This window comes from Hemiscyllium ocellatum, chromosome 30 (assembly GCF_020745735.1).
Source record: "Hemiscyllium ocellatum isolate sHemOce1 chromosome 30, sHemOce1.pat.X.cur, whole genome shotgun sequence".
NCBI classification, from domain to species: Eukaryota; Metazoa; Chordata; class Chondrichthyes; order Orectolobiformes; family Hemiscylliidae; genus Hemiscyllium; species Hemiscyllium ocellatum.
Window position 1 is genome coordinate 26,831,067 of NC_083430.1, and position 19,785 is coordinate 26,850,851.

A 19,785-nucleotide genomic window follows, 5' to 3' on the forward strand; every position below is an offset into this window, starting at 1 on the left:
GTGCCACCTGTAGCAAAACCCACAAGGATATCCAGTGCAGGAAAAGATTCAGTATTAGGATGTGCACATTTTAAAATCAAACAAAGCTCAGCACAGGGTCAAATAGTCTGGTTTTGAATATTTCTACACATTTCATCCCTGATGGATTGAAGATCATTTATTTGAAGTAAATAAGGTACCAAAAGGCTGTGCACACTATCTTTCCCTGTAAATGTTCCTTACTTTTATGCTGAAATAAGAGTGAAGTATGAAAGATAGAACAAACTTGTATTTATTTAGCACCTTTAAATTTGTGAAACTTCTCAATGGGCTTCAAGAATCCAGAACCTATAGCCCAGGAACAGCTGAACAATTGGCCACCATTGGTGAAGTAATAAAAATTGGGGGTCCACAAGAATGACACAGAAATCAGAAGTGCTGTAGGACTAGAAAGTGCTACTATAATAAGGAGGACATGAGGCCATAAGCAGATGAGCTGAGGCACTGATGAAGATAGGCAATGTTACCGAGGTGGAAAGAGCAGTTTGATAGAGAAAATATGGCATTGGAAGCTCAGCACAGGGTCAAACAGGATGCCAGCTTGTGAGCATCTGGTTCAGCACCAGATTCCATCACATTCCTTATGAGAAAAGAGTCACTGGGATGAAGGGTTTGACTTATTAGAGTCAGATGTACAGCATGGATACAGGCCCTTCAGTCCAACCCATCCATGCCAACTAGATATCCCAACCCAATCTAGTCCCACCTACCAGCACACCCATCCCATATCCCTCCAAACTCTTCCTATTCATATACCTATCCAGATGCCTTTTAAATGTTGCAATTGTACTCACCTCCACCACTTCCTCTGGCAGCCCATTCCACGCACGCACCACCCTCTGCCGTGAAAAAGCTGCCCCTTAGGTGTCGTTTATAATCTTTCCCATCTCAGCCTAAACCTATGCCCTCTAGTTCTGAACTACCCCACCGTAGGGAAAAGACCTTTACCCTATCCATGCCCCTTATGACTTTATAAACCTCTATAACGTCACCCCTCAGCCTTCGAAGTTCCAGGGAAAACAGCCCTAGCTTATTCAATCTTGCCCTATAGCTCAACTCCTCCAACCCTGGCAACATCCTTGTAAATCTTTTCTTAACCCTTTCAAGTTTCACAACATTTATCTGATAGGAAGGACACCAGAATTGCACACAATATTCCAACAGTGGCCTAACCAATGTCCTGTACAGCCGCAACATGACCTCCTAACCCTTGTACTCAATACTCTACCAATAAAGAAAGCATATCAGATGCCTTCTTCTCTATCCTATTTACCTGCAACTCCACTTTCAAGGAGCTATGAACCTGCACTCCAAGGTCTTTGTTCAGCAACACTCCCTAGGGCCTTACCATTAAGTATTTAAATCCTGCTAAGGTTTGCTTTCCCAAAATGTAGCACCTCGCGTTTATCAAAATTAAACTCCATCTGCCATTCCTCAGCCCAAATGGCTCATCTGATCAAGATCCCGTTGTAACCTTCTTTGCTGTCTACTACACCTCCAATTGTGGTGTTATTTGCAAACTTACTAACTATACCTCGTATGCTCTTATCCAAATCATTTATGTAAATCATGAAAAGTAGTGGACCCAGCACCGATCCTTGTGGTCCCATTGGTCACAGGCCTCCAGTCTGAAAAATAACCATCCACCACCACCTCCCTGTATTCCATGAGATCTAACCTTGCTAACCAGTCTCCCATGGGGAAACTTGTCAAACACCTTACTGAAGTCCATATAGATCACATTTACCACTCTGCCCTCATCAATCCTCTGAGTTTTTTTGAAGGTAACAATCAAGTTTGTGAGACATGATTTCCCACGCACAAAGCCATGTTGACTATCCCTAATCAATCCTTGCCTTTCCAAATACATGTACATCCCTGTCCCTCAGGATTCTCTCTAACAACTTGCCCACCACCAACGTCAGGCTCATTGGTCTAAAGTTCTGTGGCTTGTGCTTACTACCTTTCTTAAATAGTGGCACCACGTTAGCAAACTCCAGTCTTTCGGCACCTCACCTGTGACTATTGATGATACAAATATCTCAGCAAGAGGCCCAGCAATCACTTCTTGAGCTTCCCACAGAGTTCGACGATACACCTGATCAGGTCGTGGGCATTTATCCACTTTTATGCATTTCAAGACATCCAGCACAACTTCCTCTGTAATATGGACATTTTTCAAGGTGTCACCATATATTTCCCTACATTCTATATCTTCCACGACCTTTTCCAGAGCAAATACTGATGCAAAATACTCGTTTAGTATCTCCCCCATCTCCACACAAAGGCCGCCTTGCTGATCTTTGAGGGGCCTTTCTATTCTCTCTCTCGTTACCCTTTTGTCCTTAATGTATTTGTAAAAGCCCTTTGGATTCTCCTTAACTCTATTTGCCAAAGCTAGCTCATATCCTTTTTTGCCCTCCTGATTTCCCTCTTAAGTATACTCCTACTGTCTTTATACTCTTCTGAGGTTTCACTTGATCTATCTTGCCTGTACCTGACATATGCTACCTTCTTTTTCTTAACCAAACCCTCAATTTCTTTAGTCATCCAGCATTCCCTACACTTATCAGCCTTTCCTTTCACCCTAACAGGAATACAGAGGAACCTTGATTTCCAAACACCAATTATCCAAAAATCAGGTTATCTGAAGGAGATCTCAAGATCCTGATAGAAACATTACATCAAAGACGTGTTTCCAGCAGTGATCGCGTCTTTTGTTTACAGTGATTAAACAGGCACCGTCTCCAAATAACTGACCTCCTGCCCTCTCTCTCCTCACACTTTCTCTGGAGTCCTACAGAGGGGTGTACTCTAACCCACTCCCCTTCCCTAGGTAATCTGACCAACACTGTCGTGTACAGGGCAGAGGTGGAACCTGTCAAAAAGTTGCAGTAAAAAGTGCGTGCGTGTGTGTACGCGCGCGCTCTATATGGAGTGGGGGTGGACGGGCAGAGTTGGCAGGAGGTGGAGTTGGGGCGGGGCCTCGCACTGTGTGCTGCTGCCTTGTCCCCTGAACAGGGAGCAGACTTTAAAAACTCCAAACCCCAGAGGAAAGATCTTTAATTGATTATCTGAACAAAATACTGCCTTCCCATCTTGTTTGGATAAATTGAGGTTCCCCTTTATACTTTCTCTGGATTCTCGTTATCTCATTTCTGAAGGCTTCCCATTTACCAGCTGTCCCTTTACCTGCGAACATCTGCCCCCATTCAGCTTTTGAAAGTTCTTGCCTAATAAAATAAGCTTTTCTCCAATTTAGAACTTCAACTTTAAATCTGGTCTATCATTTTCCATCACTATTTTAAAACTAATAGAGTTATGGTTGCTGGCCCCAAAGTGCTCCCCCACTGACACTGTCACCTGCTTGGCCTTATTTCCCAATAGCAGGTCAAGCTTTGCCCCTTCTCTAGTAGGTACATCCACATTCTGAATCAGAAAATTGTCTTGTACACACTTAAATTCCTCTCCATTTAAACCCTTAATACTATGGTTGTCCCAGTCTATATTTGGAAAGTTAAAATCCCCTACCATAACCACTATTATTCTTACAGATAACCAAAATCTTCTTACAAATTTGTTTCTCAGTTTCCTGCTGACTATTAGGGGGTCGATCTAACAATCTCAATAAGGTGATCATCCCTTTCTTATTTCTCAGTTCCACCCAAATAACTTCTCTGGATTTTCCGGGAATATCCTCCCTCACTACAGCTGAAATGCTATCCCATATCAAAAATGCCACTCCTCCTCCTCTCTTACTTCCCTTTCTGTCCTTTCTGTAGCATGTGTATCCTGGAACATTAAGCTGCTAATCCTGCCCATCCCTGAGCCATATTTCTGTAATTGCTATGATATCCCAGTCCCATGTTCCTAACTATGCCCTGAGTTCATCTGCCTTCCCTGTTAGGCCCCTTGCATTGAAATAAATGCAGTTTAATTTAATCAGTCCTACCTTGTTCTCTGCTTTGTTCCTGTCTGCCCTGACTGTTTGACTCGCTTCTTTTCTCAAAATTACCAGTCTCAGATTGATCTCTTTCCTCACTATCGCCCTAGGCCCCATGTCCCCCACCTTATTAGTTTAAATCCTCCCGAGCAGTTCTAGCAAATTTCCCTGCCAGTGTGCAAGTCCCCTTCTGATTTAGGTGCAATCTGTCCTTCTTGTACAGGTCACTTCTGCCCCAAAAGAGCTTCCAATGATCCAAACACTCATACACCAGCTCCCAAGCCATGCATTCATCTGCTCTATCTTCCTATTCCTACCCTCACTAGCTCGTAGCACTGGGAGTAATCCAGATATTACTACTCTCGAGAGTCTCCTTTTTAAATTCCTACCTAACTCTCTGTAATCTCCCTTCAGAATTCTAACCTTTTCCCTTCCTGTCGTTGGTTCCAATGTGTATAATGACCTTTTGCTGGCCCCTCTCCCCTTTGAGAACATTCTGCACCCTCTCTTGATCCTGACATGAGGGAAGCAATACACCATTCTGATTTTTCACTCATGGTCACAGAAATATCTGTCTGTACCTCAGACTAGAAAGTCCCCTAACACGACCGATCTCTTGGAACCCAATGTATCCCTCATTGCATCAGAGCCAGTCTCAAAACCAAAAGTTTGGCTTTCGTGCTACATTCCCCTGAGAATCCATCAACCAGCATACTTGTTTGAAATGGGGATAGCCACAGAAGATCTCTGCACTACCTACCTACCTCTCGTACCTTTCCTGATGTTAAACCCATCGATAGAACTATATCTGTATCTTTACTCCCTTCCTATAACTGCCATCCATCATAGCCCCTTGCTCTTGTAAATTCCTCATTGCCTCTAACTGTTGCTCCAACCGTTCCATTCAATCTGATAGTATTCACAATCAATGACATTTAGTGCAGATATAATCCTCAGTAATAGGTAAACTCTCCCTAAAATCCCACATCCCACAAGAGCAGCATATCACTCTAAGGCCATTTTTGTTTCTTCCAATCTGCAGACCCAGAAAATAGCACCGTCTTATTCCTCTACAAAACACTGCTCCAGACTAACTTAATACTTATAGCTTCCATTTTTTAAGTTTAATCAAGAGAAATAGCTCAATAAAACATATTCAAGAAATAACCCACTCTACTCACTACTGCAGACTTAGAGCAAGGCCCCAGGCCAAACGTGAAACTAATCACTTATCTGTCTCTGTGCTGTGACCTCTCCCAAACAGGTTCCTTCAAGATCAGTTGTGAATTTCACCGTTTGTCACTTTTCCCAGATGCACTCTGATGTCCAGCATTACATGAATTCAACAGCAAAGGCAGTAACTGCGCAGGTTCACTGCTGAGTCAGTTAGTAGTATTGGTTTCTTTTGCTCTCCTGCACTGACCTCGCCTTTGTCTGTTCCTCTCCCTTTTAAAAATGCCACTGTTTTGACTAAGAACAGCTAAACAGGTTAAGCCTTTATTTATAAGAGTTTAGAAGAATGAGGGATGATCTTATTGAAACATATAAGATCTTGAGAGGGCTTGACAGGGTGGATGTTGAGAAGGTGTTTCCACTTTGGTGGGATGGTATTTCAAACTAAGAGAACACTCCTTAAAAATAAGTGTGAAGGAATTTCATAGGTTACTGGATGTCTTGAATTCTGTATCCAAGAGAGTTGTTCAAGCTAAATCATCAAGTATATAAAGAGGAGCTGTTATGAAAAAGGCCTGGGGTAGATAAGCCATGGTGGGATAGGCTTGAGGGGCCAAATGTCCTACCCTTGCTCCTATTTCTTATGTTGATTAGGGTTAAATTTCAGAAGTTTTTGATGTCTTCACTTTCTCCTTGAACAATTTGGCGAGGTAAAACATGAAAAGAAAGGTATGTGTGTGAGTGCAGGGGGGACGCTATTCTGCCCATCAATCCTGCTCCGCTTTCAACATGACCATGGCTAATCCTTGATCACAATACCATGCTTCCACTCACTCCCAAAACCATTTGAAACCTTTAGCTTCTCAAAATTTAGGCCTTTCTTAAATATATCTAGTGACTTGGTCAAGAATTCAACATGTTCACCACTCAGTGGAAAAAAAACTCATCTCAGTCCAGAACGGAAAACTCATATTGGACTTGAAGTGTCATCTCTCTCGGGCTTGTGCAGAAGGCTTCATTCTTTTGCCTCATGTATTCTGTGCTTTTGGAAATTAATATTTACATAATAATAGGATATAGTCTATTTATTTTAAAGTCTTGATAAGAAAATACAAGCTGACAGCAAATAAAATCTATAGTTTGTTAGAGAACATCTGTAAAATGGTTTTCTTTAAATAAAGTCACAGTTCCACCAATGGAAAGAGTGACATCATTTTGTATTAGTCTATGAGTCAGCTGGCAGTTGTTGTTACCAGGCAACAAGTTCTGTTAGCGAGTTAACTGGTGACTCACAAAGGTACTGCTGTGAAAGAAAATGTGAGAAAGCATGGTACAATGTGTAGGACCTGAACGTACCAGATATTCTGAAGCACAATGTGTTCATAAAGATAAGCCATCTCTGGTTCCTTCTCAATATATTTCTCAGGGAAAAGCTCAAATTATCAAATGTTCCAAACACACAAAGCTCCCATCTCTTCATTATTTTAGATTGAGCCATGACACAAATCTGACAATTAAAAACACAAAAGGATGAATTGTATCCATACATCAGGAAATCTAGATGCTGTGCATTCTAGCACACAATATTCCAAATTCAGATTTTGGAAATGTGCTGAGCGAAAGCATTCATACTGCAGTCAGGGTTCATTATGGACAGGGATTGGATTATCTCATTAACTCAGCATCTAACAGGCCACATTATGTCTATAGATTAAGCTTGGAACAAGCTAAATCTAAATCTGTGCAGACTGGAAATTGAATACAATGGTTATCTAAATATAGTTTCCATCAAATGGAATCACGTGTCTGTTGATCAGGAAAGTTTGCTGTAAACCTGGTACAGCAATCCAACATTCTGTTCCACTGAGTCACAGATTAACGATCTGTGGGTGACAAATACTGAATGTCATCCAAACCAATGGTACACAAAAACTGTAAAATAGAGGCTTCTACACACAAGAAACTAGACATCAGGCTGTTCTAGACTATTGCCTGCTGGCTAATTTAGGAATTACAAGAGCAATGTCATGGAAACAGAAGGGCTGACTTATGCTCATAGGTAGAGATGGAAACAAGAGAGTCCCAAGTTTAAATTTCCAGCAAAAATGGAACACCACTGTCAACTGTGCTTTTTGGGTTCATTTTTGTTTTGCAGAGTAAATCTGAATCTCTATAGCTGTCAATTTCAGTGAGTGCAGAGAAAAAGACAAGAATGTTTCTACACTGTTTTGTACTTCTGACTGATTTTACAAGAAAATAAATTCCTCTAAACTCAAAAACAAGACTGCAATCATTGACTAGCCTCCAAGATTTCTCAAAGAGAATTAATTTACCAAATCATTAATGCAGTATAATTTCAAAAAAGACAATGGCACACACATACACTGTTTTATTTATTAAAAAAGTGTTTAGCATCAGGAGAGTTTGACAATGGACGAAAACATGAAATCCATTCATGTTTTTGCCATTATATACTGTGTTGAGTTCATAAACTAACTTTTAACTTAGAATGGCATCCCATAAATTAATCAATCCATAGGCATTTCCACTCTATGGCATGAATTGTAAGGGAGCTAACTAATCTGTAAGTTTGCTCTGCACATATGGCATGTATTTACTTGTTGCACTATCTTGCACATCAAGCAGTGCATCTGATTCATAAGCAAAGCCTTTATTGGATTTGGGGCTTGGATTATCTTTCCACAAGAATGTTCAAGGTTATTGTTTCCGGATTTCAGAAAATGTGTCATTTGTAAACTCTCCAAAATCAGATTTCCTACTGGCTCTCCTGTTATTTTGCATCAAATGTCTGACTTCAAAATGAAACAAAATGTCAAGATGCAAGTGCACAATTGTTCGTCACAGTTTAAGGTGGTTCTAATCTTGAACTTTACTTGATGAATCAATGAGTTTAACTAGCAAGTAGGTCTGCTTTACTTCACCGAACATTGGTCTCAGTACATATGATAATAAAGCAGTGATGCAATCAACATAAACCAACTGGATGTTGAGCTCCGCAGCCAAAACTTAAGCTGAAGAAGGCATGATCAAACTTTATAGACTGATCAGACTGATGTTGCTAATTCAGTCTCAGGGTAACAAGAGTTAGATTGGGGATGCTTGAAACAGCATGAGAAAGCAGTGGAGAGTTCAGGTTCAGTTCAAGATTGAGGCAGCTTCAAACAGCACGAGCAATCTTCACATTTGGGACACATAAGAAGTGTGACATCACTGGGAAACCACCTCAAGGAGACCAGGAGTTGATCATGAGGGGTTAGCTTAAACACATTTGAGGCTGACATTGCAGGGAAAACATAAGGTCATCAAGTGGGACCAAGAGCTTAATGGCGACACTGTGTATTACTACTGACTGGTACTTATGTTAAAATTGGTCCTCAGTTTAGATAAAGATTGTTTTACGTATACAAAATGTGGTAAAGTATATATTGAACATTCTTTAAATCACAGGAGGAAATGGTGAGTAATTTAAGCACAAGGTGGCTCGGTCAGGTGGAATGCTCCTCCAATGCAATGTGGAAAGTCAGGTTCACTTCATGTCCAGGGTGACCATGTGTACTCCTTCTACTGGAAATCTGTGTTTTGTATCTGGAACAGGAGCTGTTGTCAAGTGCAACTTCTGCAATGCTGAGATCTATGATTAGCATGTACAGTGAGGTGGTCACACCTCAGGTAGAGAGTGCACAAACAGAAAGGGAATAGGTGACTTCCAGAATAAAACCACCAGCAGCTAATGCAGAAATCCCCTAGAGTCATCTCTCTTAACAGATTTTGCATTTTAGATGCTAGGAAAGTGCAGCAAGATTGACTCAGGGGCAGGGGGAGAAAAAAATAGGTGGAAGAGTAAAAGTGATAAAAGATTCTATCGTGCTGGGAATCTGAAACTCACTGCCTGTAAGAGTAGTAGAGGCAGAAACCTTTATGACAATATTTAGATGCACACTGTGATAACAAAACATTGGAACAAACGGAAAGTGGGATTAGAGTTAGTTGGATGGTTGCTTGACTAGTGCAGATTTGATGGGCTAAAGGGCCTTTTTCAATGCTGTAGGCCTCCATGGCTCTGCTGTGGAACTAAGGCTGCGGAGGCAAAATAATTGAACATGTTTACGAAGCAAATAGATTTTTAGAAGCTAAAGTTGCCAAGGGGTTTAGTGAAAAAGTAGAAGTATGGTGAGATGGAGAAGCGGGCATGATAACAGTAAATTTCAGAGTTAGTTTGATGGGCTGAATGGTCTAATCATGCTCGTATTTTCTATGTTTAAGACCATGCAGCGTGCAGAATCGTGCACTGACAGAATGGAAGAGAGCTGTGATACTGACCCTTGGCACCATCAATTGTTATTGCAGAGTTATGACAGGAAATGACGTGAAAAAGTCCACCTAGCATATTACTTTCAGCTAAAATATCCAGAAGATGAGGCCAGATATTATTAGAAAAATTTAGAAAAACTTATGCTACCATTTCATATGTTGCATAATCAACTCTTGGCGTAGACCTTTGGGTAGAGAGATAAAAAGGGAAATTCCTGGAATCATTCTAGAAAACAATGCTGTTGTAAGGGAATGTTGGCAAGCTCTGGATGGATTGACTTAGATAGGTCAAATGGCCTCCCTCATCCTTGAGCTTGAGAGAGAAAGAACAAAAATACGAATTAAGCCGCCTCATTCCAATGTTATATAACAATTTCTACTGGAAATCAGTCCATAGATGAATGTTGATGGCTGGGCAGAAAGACATCTTTGGTGTTAATTGTGATTCTACCAATGACAGGTTGCCTGTCAGTACTCCCTTTCTAAGATCACATTCAGATGGCGCATCACAACCCTTCAATAATTGCAAAACTGCACTCTAATACAGAGCCAATACCATTAAAAGAGGAAGGAAGGTGAAAATATTGTGAAAAAGTTTGTTAGAAAGGTAATTTGACTTCAAGGTTTGGAAATATAATCATAGGTCATAGTCATTCCCAATGCTTCTTCCTGGTAAAGCTGCAGCAGCCACACAAAAACCTGGTAGTCTTTTTCTCCTGTTGCAGATGTAATTAAGGGGCTTTAATAAAGTTTATTTTTGGATTTATTTCATTTAGTGTAGCCACCAGTAGGCTTTTTTGAAACATTATTTTTAGTGCTGATAATGTAGGAACACAGCTTCACTTCATTCTGTAACCAAATACAGCTTCTGTATCCTGACATCACTGTATACATAATGAGGCTCTACAAAAAAAAAAGGACTATACTGACACCTTTTATGACTTTGCAAAATTCTCATTCCAAAAGGGGCCAACATTGACACAGATGAACATTACCCAACTGTGACCCAGACTAAAGAAAGGCTAAATTAGCAATTAAATAATCAAGATTAGAAGAGAAAAATTAGCTCTACACGTGCCACTATGTTAACATTTGGTTAGGTATGTTTTAAAATGAAATCCTCATTTGTGCTGCAGTGAATGAAGATTCATTACTAAATAGCCTGTTGAAATGGTGTTCTGAAAGGGGAGTATGTAGCAGCCACTTTAATCACTGACAAATTTGACCATGGAGACGTTATTGTTAACAATCATGAACTCATTCACTTCAAACATTTCAGAGAAAGAACAGATTCAAACTATTGCTTTTCATTATTGATTCAGCTCCTTCTTGTCACTTGAAATAATTAATTGCTGCTGACACTGCAGATTTGAAAGGATAAGAGAATTAAAACTAACGCGGACCAGGGAATTATTTGGTTTTAATTTTTAAACATATCTTTGTGCAACATTCACAAATAGAAAGGTAACTGTGTAGTCTGGTCGGAGATAAGGTCAAACAGAAAAGCAATTAGAAATTTGAGCTAAAAGGATAGTTTTTGAATAGTCCCTGTGGAAGAAAGGAGTGTGTGCGTGTGCACGCGGAAGGCGGTGGGGGGGGATGTTTGTACTTGAAGGATTCAAAGGGGGCTTGGCAGTGATGCTTAGGTGGTTGAATTGCCAACCAGGGATTGTCATTAAAGTTCACACAACAATAAGTTGTAAGGTACTTTCAGAGTTACTGGGACTGACTTCAATGTCCTCCAGAGACAAGGCATTAGAAAATTGATATGAGAAAAAAATAATTTTAGCAAGCAAATTTCAGTGGATCTACTTGATGCTACACACTGGAATAATAAGCAGAATCACACTAATAGTTGTTCTGGCAATCCAATCAACCTCTCTAATCCAGAAAGGTAACAATTTAAACAATTCAGTCTTACTGTTGTGTGTAAATCATTTTTAGAAATTTTAATGGCAAGCTTAGTATTTTATTTAAATAGCCTTCATTTCTTTTTTACATTTGTAATTAAATCTTCTCCTTTTTATTTCTATACTAGGACAAATTCTCTTTTTCAGTCATTCCTGTTTTTTTCTTAGTCCTTAAGTCTCATTGATAACAGTTGATCACAGATTCCAAATGTCTTGTTGGGTTACTCTTATCAGCTCACACACCCTGCAAATTACCACACAAAAGCATTTTTGAGCCGATGGTGCAGAAAAAAATGTGTACCAAATAGTGCACTTTATAAGATGGACCACCTGCAGTAAGACAATGTTTAAATATGATTATATTTAACTGTTCCTGTGAAGCACCAAAGCATGATAAATAAGTCAACACTTCTTCCTAACATAACTAAACTTGGACAACCTCCAGCCTCTTTGTATTCACTGGAATTCTATCATTAGTCCAAAGATATCGATTACAAACTCAGATAAAAATTTCACCCAATAAGGCAAGTAGTCTCGGGGGCTTAAAGCATGTTTAATAATTGTTCTAATTTTTTTTCCCAAGTATCTTATCCTGTTATGAAAACATTTTAAAATGCTTTTCATTAAATTACTTTTAAAATAGTTATTGTTATTATATTGGAACATGATGCTACTATACTGTCAGAATTTGCAGCTGCTGATGCCAAGTTTATGGATTGAGAGAGTAAAGTTACCACATGGATAAAAATAATTGATTTTATTCTTTGACAAAGTACCCCGTATTTTTAACATCCAGTTAAACTGGTAAGAAGATAACTCTTATTTTCTCAACAGGGCTACTGTTTGCAAACAAAATATCAGCATAAGTTTATGATTAATGTGGGTATGTCAAGTATTATATAATGAATACACAGAAAACTGTGCTAAAAACCTACACAGACCACAGGACACAGATCGCTTTGTTATATATTCAAAATATTAAAATAATTTAAACTCTTAAGTTACTCACTGAAACTGACAAGCTCATTTCAATCTACAGAGTTCCTCAGCCAAACAACAATTTAGCTCAGCAACCTCAAGTGAAACTCAACTTAGGAAGGAGCATAAAATACAGAGGCAGCAAATTGTTTGGCTATTACAACACTAATTTATTTTTGCATTGTGAAGAGGGTAATTGGGTGAGCTATGTAATAGGTGGTTGAGTTGTTCACACTATTTCATTCCGCAGAATTTGAATTTCACTTTTTCAGTATTTACTCATAGCAGTTAAGATATTTTTGGTTCTTATTGGGATAGGCCATTTAAACAGTCAAATATAGTAGTGGAATATAATGGTGAACACGTTATAATTACTCCAATTATAATAAACCAGACCATTTAATTAGCCATAAACATATGAACACTAAGATCACACAGAAGGACACAGCCCAAGGCTTATACAAGTTTTCTTTCCCTAGCACATGAAGGTCACTGACAATTATTACAGTACATAATTTGACATCCTAAAGTACAAACTTACTGCTGTTATAGAAGGTTTCTTGCCATCTCCAGCTGGTGGGTGTGTGACATCCGCGCCCAGGAAGATCACAGGCTGCTGGAACACAGCTGAACTGAAAGGAAACAGGTGGAAATCCTTTTCTAAACTTTACTTACATAAAGTGAATAAACTATTGAAAGCACTGAATGGCGCTACATCATTAACACAACATCAAATTAAGCTTTTTTTGTTGAACACATTGTTGAACAATTTACCTTTTTTTACAGGTTTTTCTTAAATTCCAGGAACAGGGAACATGATATATTTCCAAACTGCACAGGTTATGTTAATTATTCAATATGACCACTTTAGTTTCCAACTACACGAGGATTAAATGATTCAGTAACTATTTCAAATCATAGAGTCATAGTCATAGTATGGAAATAGACCCTTCGGTCCAATCTGTCCATGCCAACCAGATATCCTAACCCAATTTAGTCCCACCTGCCAGCACCTGGCCCACATCCCTCCAAACCCTTCCTATTTATATACCCATCCAAATGCTTCTTAAAATGTTTAAGAGACTTAGCTCCAAAAAACATATAATCAAGAAAGAACCCACTGTACTCACTAATACAGCCTCTCTCTTGGACAGACTTAAAACACCAATTAACTTATCTGATTCTGTGCTGTGAACTTCACCCAACAGTTCCTCCAAGATTAGTTGTGAATTTCACTGACTGTTAATTTTCCTAGATGCACTCCGATGTCCAGCGATACACGAATTCAAACAGCAAAGATGGTAACTGTGCAGGTTCTCTCTCTCCTGCACTGTCCTTACCATGTGCTTCCTTTGTCTGCTCTTCTCCCTTTTAAAACTGCTGTTGTTTTGACTTTTTTTTCCCAAAGTTCCAAAACAATGCAACAGCATTAAAACAGTAATTGCTGTTCCTGGAATTTGAGGAAATCACCTCCAACACCTAAACTACCTCAAAAAAAGGAGCAGCTCTTACAGCCAGAATTTTTTTCCTGTCCTCCATCTTGGATTACCCAGAATCCAGTCATGTGAAAAGCTTCAATTTGACATACTCTGCAAAGTGTCATCTAGCATTTTGTTTTTACATACATCAAAACTCTTGCTGTTGACAGTTGAAATAGGTATGACATCCTGGTTTTAGTTTTCCTTTCAAGACTTCATCATTACCCAACAGTATATTTACTGCTGGAGATAATCCTTCAGAGTAAACATTGTGGAATGAGTTTTTGTTGGCCTCAATAAATACATGCAAGTATCTCCATTACTATTTCTAGTTTGTGTAGAATGTCTCATCATTACCCTGTTGAACAAAACCAAGCTCACAATGCAAGAACAATTGCCATTGTTTGCTATTGCTGTATTGGCCCAATTAAGCACACAAAATTGAAGAATTCAGCAATATAAATGGAACGCAAAACAAAAAGTAATTGTGTGATCAATTTATTCTCATCCAAAATCCCAGAATTTGCTGAGCTATTGTTGAAAAATAATCTGTTGTTAAGTATATAAATGGGAAGTCCTCTTGTACAGTTTGCAATTATGGATTTAAAATGTAAATCTGATTTCATTTGTAAATGTGGCCATAACTTTCTAGGGCAAAGCAACTTGTATCCTCTGCAGCCAGACTTTACTGTTTGGGGGTATGTTATTTTTTCTGACACTATCAGATGCTTTACATTTTTAAAATTTTATACAAGTTTCATACAGTTCAATATTGGACCAGACACAATATGGAAAGGGCTATTCCTCTGCAATAAAGCACCGATCTATTGGTTTTGATTTGGAATAGGTTGAGGAAGAAAGCAGTAACTGAACGCGAGAAACAATTCTCCAGTAGAGAAAAAGGAAACACTGGAGTGTAAGCTTATCTTTAGCACTTTTTGCTAGCAATTTGAGCCGCATTTGAATATTTGCAGAAATGGTACATGGCACAGATTACTGAAGATTTAGGTAAAAGAGTAAAATGCTATAATATTGAGGCTTTTGTTGAATTGCCATAATGTAATTCAATAGTTAGCTGATTTATTGAATAGATCAGATTCATTTTTAATTTATGTGCTTCTCAGATGTTTGCCTGTGTTTCCTAGATCAAATTCTAGGACTTCACCCATCTTTCTATAATTCTTTTCATATTGGCTATTATCATCTTTTTCCATAAGAAGCTGATCTTTTCTTGAAAACAGTCCCTTCTTAAACCTTCTACTCTTCTTCAAATTCTTTGCTAATGTCCCCAAAATCATTGACCCTCCTTCCATATCTCCATTACTGAATCTCTCCAAACACACTTCTGTACCTCTCATAGCACTGAAAATATTCTAATTAAAGTCACAAATCACACCTTCCACAACTGCGATTGGAGTACACTATCATACCTAGGATCTCAACCCAACAATTTTGAACACGCTTGACCAAACTACCCTTACGGACCATTGAATCTCCATTTCCCAGCTTTGCCTGGTTTCACTCTCATGTATTCAGTTATACCCATAAGTGGTTTCTTTTCCCAATTTAAAGCAAATATGTTTGGAGTCCCCAAATGATCTATTGTTAGCTCCTCCAATTCCTCATGCTGCCTCTCAGCAACATCAAAATACAGGTCAAGTTTCACAGATTTGCCCTTCCTTGATTAACCCCAATTTTGAGGATTAATAATCCTGTTTGCCACGTCTTCTTTTGAGCTTTGAGCTGAATTAAGGACCGGTTGTCTTGTTCATCAAAAAACAAACATTTATTTCCATTTCTATAAAATTGCAAAACTTCCTGCCTCAGATTGTCTGCATCTGGACCCATCATCCATGTTTGTGCAGTCCCGGGACTAAACAGTCCCAATGCTTTCTTGACAGCGTGCCAATTTATAGCCTCCATAAACTTCAACGCACTTCAAGCTCTCTGTATTCCTCCAACTCTTTCCTCTTTATCACCCAATTCCTTTACCCTAACATTGACAATCTATACCTTTTGTTGGGAAGATCAGAATTTGTTCTCAGTAAACCTGTTCTGCATCTTAAGACCCTTACTTATAAGCTACTTTAAGGTTTTAATCACTTTTCTTAATATCTCTTTTGGCTTGATGTCAATTGCTCTTGTTAAACACATTAGGATGTTTTCTACATGAAATGTACTCTATAATTTGCACTCATGTTTTACCAGAATCTTTATACAATGCATAGCTGCACTATAACTTTTTAGAAGTGTATTTTCCCCTATTCATCGGTAGGTGGGTATTGTTAGCATTTTATCCATTTCTAATTGGCTTTGAGAGGATTCTACTGTGTTGAGTCTGGACTGCATGTTAGCCATATCCCATATGGATTGCAGATTCCTTCCCTAAAGAGGACAAGTGAACCAGATGGGTTTTTACAACAATCCAATGGTTTTATGATGACCATTACACAGTCATAGAGATTTAAACAGAGCGGCGAGGAGACAGGGCGGAGAGAAGCGAGGGCTGTCGGGTAAGTCAGTTTTTCCCACTTAAAAAGGGACTTGCCTCAAGAGTCAGGTCTCCATTTTGAATACAGCGGCGAGGAGAGAGGGCAGAGAGAAAGGAGGGCTGCTGGGAAGTTTTTAAGTGGATGAGATCTAAACCAGAGATCCTACACCATAGGGTCTCCTCTAACCTTACTAAGAGTCTGTGAACTCTAAGTTTTAAGGTTTCTCTTTTTTTTCCCTTTTCTTTTCTTCCTTGTTTAGTGCTGTGTGGGCTTTCAGATTAGCGGGGGTGTGACTGATAGGGCAGTTGCATGTTCCTCCTGCAGAATGTGGGCGGCACGGTGGCACAGTGGTTAACACTGCTGCCTCACAGTGCCAGAGACCCGGTTCAATTCCCGACTCAGGCAACTGACTGTGTGGAGTTTGCACGTTCTCCCCGTGTCTATGTGGGTTTCCTCCGGGTGCTCCGGTTTCCTCCCACAGTCCAAAGATGTGCAGGTCAGGTGAATTGGCCATGCTAAATTGCCCGTAGTGTTAGGGGGCAAGTGTGGACTTGTTGGGCCGAAGGGCCTGTTTCCACACTGCAGGTAATCTAATCTAATGTGGCAGGTGAGAGACACGACACATGTCTCTGCGGTAAGTGCACCCAACTCCAGCTCCTCGAAAACCGAGTTGGGAACCGGAGCTGGATGAACTACTCAGCTGGGAGGCTGAGGGAGAAATTGACAGGATGTACAGGGAAGTGGTCACTCCTCAGACATAGGATAAGGACAGCTGGTTACAGTCAAGGAGAGGAAAGGGAACCACCAGATAAAGCAGGGATCCCCTGTGGCCGTTCCCCTCAGCAATACGTATACTGTTTTGAATACTGCTGGTGGGACGGCCTACCAGGAAAGCCTTAGTTGTCAGGTCTCTGGCACTGAGGCTCAGAAGGGAAGGGGGGATGAATACAAAAGTGCTAGTGGTAGGGGACTCAATAGTTAGACAGGAGATTTTGTGGTCAGGAATGGGACTCCTGGAAGATATGTTGCCTCCCCAGTGCCAGGGTCCAGGATGTCGCCAATCGGGTTTACAGGATTCTGAAGGGGAGGGTGAGCAGCCAGAAATCGTGGTACACATAGGCATCAATGATATAGCCAGGAAAGGGTTTGAGAATATGATAAGTGACTACAGCGAGCTGGGTTGGAAGCTGAAAAGCAGGAGGAGTAGTGATCTCAGGTTCGCTACCAGTACCACGAGACAGTGAAGTGAGGAACAGTAAGTGAGTGCAGCTTAACATATGGCTGTGAGGCTGGTGCAGGAAGGAGGGTTTCAGATACTTGGACCATTGGGAATGCCTTCTGGGGAAGGTGGGACCTGTACAAAAAGGATGGGTTGCATCTGAACTAGAGGGGCACAAATGTCCTGGATAGCAGATTTGTTTGTGTGGTTTGGGAGGGTTTAAACTAGTTTGGCAAGTGGGTGGGAACCGGAGCTATATATCTGAGAGGGGGGTAGTTGTAGATGGGGCAGCAACAGGAAGTAGTAAATCCATCGAGAAGGTTTTTCATATGATGAAACAAAGGAATTGGTTAAAGTGTGTCTACTTTAATGCAAGGAGTGTTAGAAATAAGAGTGATGAACTTAGTCCCAAGTACTGATCCATGCTCTGTGATGTTGTGGCCATAACAGAGACTTAGGTTTCACAGGGGCAGGAATGGTTGCTAGATGTTCCACGGTTTAGAATGTTTAAAAAGAACAGGGAGGGTGGAAGAGGAGGGGGTGTAGCATTGCTAATCAGAAAGTGCATCACAGCTACAGAAACGAAGGTTGTTGAGGTAGGTTTGTCTACTGAGTCAATATGAGTGGAAGGTAGGAACAGCAAGGGTGCAGCCACCTCTTTGGGGGTTTTCTACAAATCCCTGATAGCAGTAAGAAGATTGAAGAACTCATAGGCCAGCAGATTTTGGAAAAATGCAGATGTAGCAGGGTTGTTGTTATGGGTGACTTCAACTTTCCCAATATTGACTGGAACCTCCTTAGCGCAAATAGTTTGGATGGAGCAGTTTTTGTCAGATGTGTTCCGGAGGGTTTCCTTACGGAGTATGTGAACAAGCCGATGAGGGGACAGGCCATTTTGGATTTGGTGTTCTGCAATGAGTCAGGACAGGAGTCAGATCTCACGGTGGGACAACACTTTGGTGACAGTGACCACAACTGCTTCACATTTACCACAGCCTTGGAGGGAGAAAGGAGCAGTTACTAAGGGATGATATTTAATTGGGGAAAAGGAAATTATGATGCTATCAGACAGGAATTGGGAAGTACAGATTGGGAGCAATTGTTCCACAGAAAGGGCAGGACAGACATGTTGGAGACTGTTTAAGGAGCAATTGTTGCGAGTGATGCACAAATTGGTTCCTCTGAGCCAGGCAGGAAGGGGTAAGATTAAGGAACCTTGGACGACAAGAACAGAGGAGCTTTTCGTCAAAAGGAAGGAGGCAGCTTACGTAAGGTGGAGGAAGCACGGATCTAGCACAGCTTCAGAGGATTACAGGCTTACTAGAAAGGAGCTCAAAATGGACTGAGGAGAGCCATGAGGGGGCACGAAAAAGGTTTGGCAGGATGGATTAGGGAGAACCCAAAAGCATTTTACTCATGCGTGAGGTGTAAGTGAATGATCAGGGAGAAGGTAGGGCCGGTCAGGGATAAAAATGTGTTGCTGGAAAAGTGCAGGTCAGGAGAGGTGCAAAGAAGGTTTACCAGGATGCTGCCTGGACTGGAGGGCTTGTCTTAGAAAGACAGGGTTGATTAAGCCTGGACTTTTCTCTCTGGAGAGAAGGAGGAAGAGGTGACCCAACTTGATTGAGGTACACAAGGTACACAAGGTATGAGAGGCATGGATAGAGTCAATTGCCTGACCTTTCCCCAGGGCAGAATTGACTGGCATGAGGGATCATCGTTTTAAGATATTAGGATGAAGGTATAGAGAAGACGTCAGAGGTAGGTTCTTTACAGAGATGTGAATGCATGGAGTGCATTGCTAGCGGTGGTGGTGGAAACAGTCATTAGGGACATTTAAGTGACTGTTGGACAGCAGTGAATTGGGGAGTGGACATGGACAGCAGCGAATTGAGGAGTGCGTAGGTTACGTTATTTTATTTTAAGATTAGGAATAATCCTTGGGACAACATCGTGAGCTGAAGGGTCTATTTCGTGTTTTACTTTTCTATGTTCTAGATGTAATCACTGAAACAGACCCTTCGGTCCAGCTTGTCCATGCCGACCAAATACCTTAACCTAATCTAATCCCATTTGCCAGCACCTGGCCCATATCCCTCTAAATCCTTCCTATTCATGCACTCATCCAGATGCCTCTTAAATGTTGCAATTTTACCAGACTCTACTACTTCCTTTGGCGGCTCATTCCATGGACGCACCACCCTCTGCGTGAAAAAGTTGT

The 19,785-nt window shown here is 40.5% G+C and overlaps 1 protein-coding gene across 2 annotated transcripts in view; it reads right to left on the bottom strand.

Annotated features, from left to right (window-relative positions):
* Window positions 1-19,785, bottom strand: part of LOC132830136 (protein argonaute-1) — a 116,457-nt gene that overhangs the window by 14,052 nt on the left and 82,620 nt on the right. For both annotated transcript variants that reach the window (XM_060847642.1, XM_060847643.1), the window contains exon 14: window positions 12,917-13,007. In XM_060847642.1, coding sequence (XP_060703625.1) covers window positions 12,917-13,007 — 91 coding nt within the window. The remainder of the gene's footprint in view (window positions 1-12,916; window positions 13,008-19,785) is intronic.